The sequence below is a fragment of the Mus pahari genome, chromosome 14 (genome assembly GCF_900095145.1).
Source record: "Mus pahari chromosome 14, PAHARI_EIJ_v1.1, whole genome shotgun sequence".
NCBI lineage: Eukaryota > Metazoa > Chordata > Mammalia > Rodentia > Muridae > Mus > Mus pahari.
Genome location: NC_034603.1, coordinates 23,507,044 through 23,510,429, shown reverse-complemented (window position 1 = coordinate 23,510,429; position 3,386 = coordinate 23,507,044). Strand labels below are relative to the sequence as shown.

The 3,386-nt window shown below is 45.6% G+C and overlaps 1 protein-coding gene across 1 annotated transcript in view; it reads right to left on the bottom strand.

Moving 5' to 3' along the window:
* The window catches only part of G3bp1 (G3BP stress granule assembly factor 1), a 31,488-nt gene that overhangs the window by 10,592 nt on the left and 17,510 nt on the right, over positions 1–3,386 (bottom strand). The window contains exon 4 of the mRNA XM_021211676.2: positions 1,865–2,038. Coding sequence (XP_021067335.1) covers positions 1,865–2,038 — 174 coding nt within the window. The remainder of the gene's footprint in view (positions 1–1,864; positions 2,039–3,386) is intronic.

Here is a 3,386-nt window from a genome sequence, read left to right as displayed (position 1 = left end):
TCGTCTTCTTCTTCTTCTTCTTCTTCTCCTTCTCCTTCTCCTCCTCCTCCTCCTCCTGCTCCATCTCCATCTTGTCATTAAGTCTTTCTTCTTCATTCCTCTTCCTCCTCCTTTTTCAAGATATCTCTTGGTTTACTGTAGGCTGGCCTAAAGCTTGCAAACTTCCTGACTCAGCTTCTCAAAAGGTGGAATTACTGGGCTGGAAAGATGGCCTTGTGGTTTAGGGCACTGGCTGCTTTTGCCGGGGACTGAGGCTCAATTCCAATACCCACATAGCGACTCACTACCATCTGTACCGCCAGTTCCACTGCCCTCTTGTAGACTGAGGGCACTACATGCATGCAGACAAAACACGCATACACATAAAACAAAAATATACATATTTTTAAAGCTGGAATTTTACTCTAATCCTGCCTACACCCTCAATGGTGAAGCTAGAATATTTGCAATTCCAGCACTAATGAGGCTGACTGACACAGAACCTCACTGTGATGTCCAGGACAATCTGAGCTATATAATGCAGTTCTATGCCAAAACAAAAACATCCAAATGGTGGCACGCGCCTTTAATCCCAGCATTCGGGAGGCAGAGGCAGGTGGATTTCTGAGTTCAAGACCAGCCTGGTCTACAAAGTGAGTTCCAGGATAGCCAGGGCTAAACAGAGAAACCCTGTCTCGAAATTTATCCAAAATTTTTTTTTTAAGACGGGGATAATATTTTACTATCCTAAATTCGATTTTTCAGATGAAGCCCTTATGAGCCGATTCTGTATCTATGCAGATTTCTGCCCTTTCTCTCTGAAAGCACAGCAGATGCCATTCCTCATCATCCACCTGTGGTACCTTCAGAAACCCAACTACAGAGAAGCATCATGAATGGAACAATCAGCTAATGGGGCTTGAGCAGGGCCAGGGTCAGACCAAGGACATAAACCATGCCATGCCCACACCAAAACAGGACAGCATAAAGGGTCCCCACTGACTAGACCCAGGACATGAGGATATATTAAAGTTATTAATGAATCATAACTCACTAAATATACTAGAAATGAATGGTAGGATAGGGGAATAATGCCAAAAAATGAACACAAGAGTGGTGGATAGTATCAGACATTCCCATCTGTCACCATTCAGCCAAGAACCTCAAATGAAAAAGAATTACAGTATGCAAAACTGATAAAGAGCAGCACGTTTATACAGGATCCAAGGATTTGTCACAATTTATAAACCAGACACAACAACTTTGTGACTTTACAATGGCAACACCTGAACATATCACCTAGGGGAACCAGAGACACTTCTCGTACCACGGTTACTAAGGATGAGTGAGGAAGGTATATGACGCATGGACAATGACACAGAATGCTCTTCAGAACTGTCGATGCCAAGCAAACCAGAGGAGGGAGGGACTACAATGACAGGGAACAAGACACACAACCAGACAAACACAACAGAGAACTATATACAGAATCCCAGATCAAAAAAAAAAAAAACAAACTATGGAAGACAAGGCCAGCATACTTTCTGAAATTCAGACATGGTTACTGCATGAGCTATACTAAGAACTGTTTTCTAAATGTGGTAACAACAGGGTGATTAGGAAACAGATCCCTTGTCCTTAGGTGATGCCAGCTGAAGGGACACAAAGTCTCCTGCATTTCAACAGTTTAGAGGGAAGACTCCTCCCAACAGTAATCTTCCTGAAGATTACAGTGAGGACACCACAGCTTTAGGACAAGAGGACAAAGCAGCTGTGCCCTGCGGCCACTCCTATAACCCTGAGCTGCCAGGAATCTAGACTCCACAGAGCTTTCAGTCTTTAAGTACTTGATCACTACAGAGCCAACAGCCATCGTGCAACATACCTCAGGAGCAAGGACAAAGGTCTGCATGAACCTCCGCAGAGCCTGGTTGTTGTTGGACAGTAGCCCCATCACTTGCACCACCACCCCATCATTCAGAGTTGCGTGAGCATCCANGTGGCGGATCTTGGTGTGGCAGTTGGTGAAGTTTTGTGACATCACTTTCCTGTGGATTTCCTGAGGAATGGAGGCAAGAGTCAATCCCTCGGGAACTCACCAGTTCAGAAACTAAAACAGCAGCTGCCAGCACCAAGAACAGACCCTGGCAGATCCTCCAGCTCCGCCCTGTTTTCTCACAGATGTGTACTTGACACTTAGCCCTGCCTCCTCCTGCTCCTTCGCACAGGCGTTGAGCAGTCTCAAAGCAATCTGAAGAACTATACAACAAGTACACTGACGGGCAGAGACCTGCTATGCTCACACCAGCTCATCTCCACTCAGCGTGACAGGACCAGGAATCACCTAGGAAACAATCCGCTGGGACAGCAGCATTGCGCAGGCGTGAGCCCTGTGCTGTATAAAAGGGGAATGAGCACCAGCATTCACCTTGTGTCCCTGCTACCTCACCTGGACTGTGAGCCTGAATGCCTTCCTAAGTTGCTTCTGTCAGGTATTTGTCTCAGCAATGAGACAATTAAGTAACACAAAAATCTAGTTAAAAAAGTCCCAGGTGGCTTAGCAGGTAAGGGCACTTGCTATAGGGCCTGATAATCCAGAATGTATCTCTAGGGCCTATACGGTGGAAGCAAAGAGCTCCTGACAAGGTGTCCTCTGTCCTCCACAAGCACACCACGACAGTCACACTCACCCACAAACCAATAAATGTGAACACGTCCGAGCTGGAGCCAGCTTCGTGGTTAAGAGCTCTTACTGCTCTGCAGGGGACCTAAGTTCAGTTCCCAGCATCCACATAGTCGCTCAACCCTCTGACTCCAATTCCTATGTATCCAAAGCACCCTTCTGGCCTCCTCAGGGCCTCAGCACACACATGGTGCAGACATGGGTGCTAGCAAAACACTCATGTACATAAATATATCTGTAAATGAATTTTAAAAAATAAAAAATGCCCACCACAGCATATAGAGAATACATATATTACTGTTATAATATATTCCAGCTGTCTGTGTGTGCTGTAGTTCCAGTGATCACAGCTTAGTGCCTTAAAAACAACTGTTCTGCCACATTTATATGTAATCTAAGCACTTGAGAAACTGAGTCGGGGGATATCCAGACATACATAGCAAGTTCCAGGACAGCAAAAAACATGAATCAAAATCATGTCTCAAAAAACAAAATAATCAAATAGTGCCTTGAATACACACCTTGTAAGTTTAAACATGGCACTCTTCTGCTGAAAGCAGCAATCTAACACAGAGAATGAAAGTAACATGACAGCCGGGCGTGGTGGCCCACGCCTTTAATCCCAGCACTCGGGAGGCAGAGGCAGGCGAATTTCTGAGTTCGAGGCCAGCCTGGTCTACAGAGTGAGTTCCAGGACAACCAGGGCTACACAGAGAAACCCTGT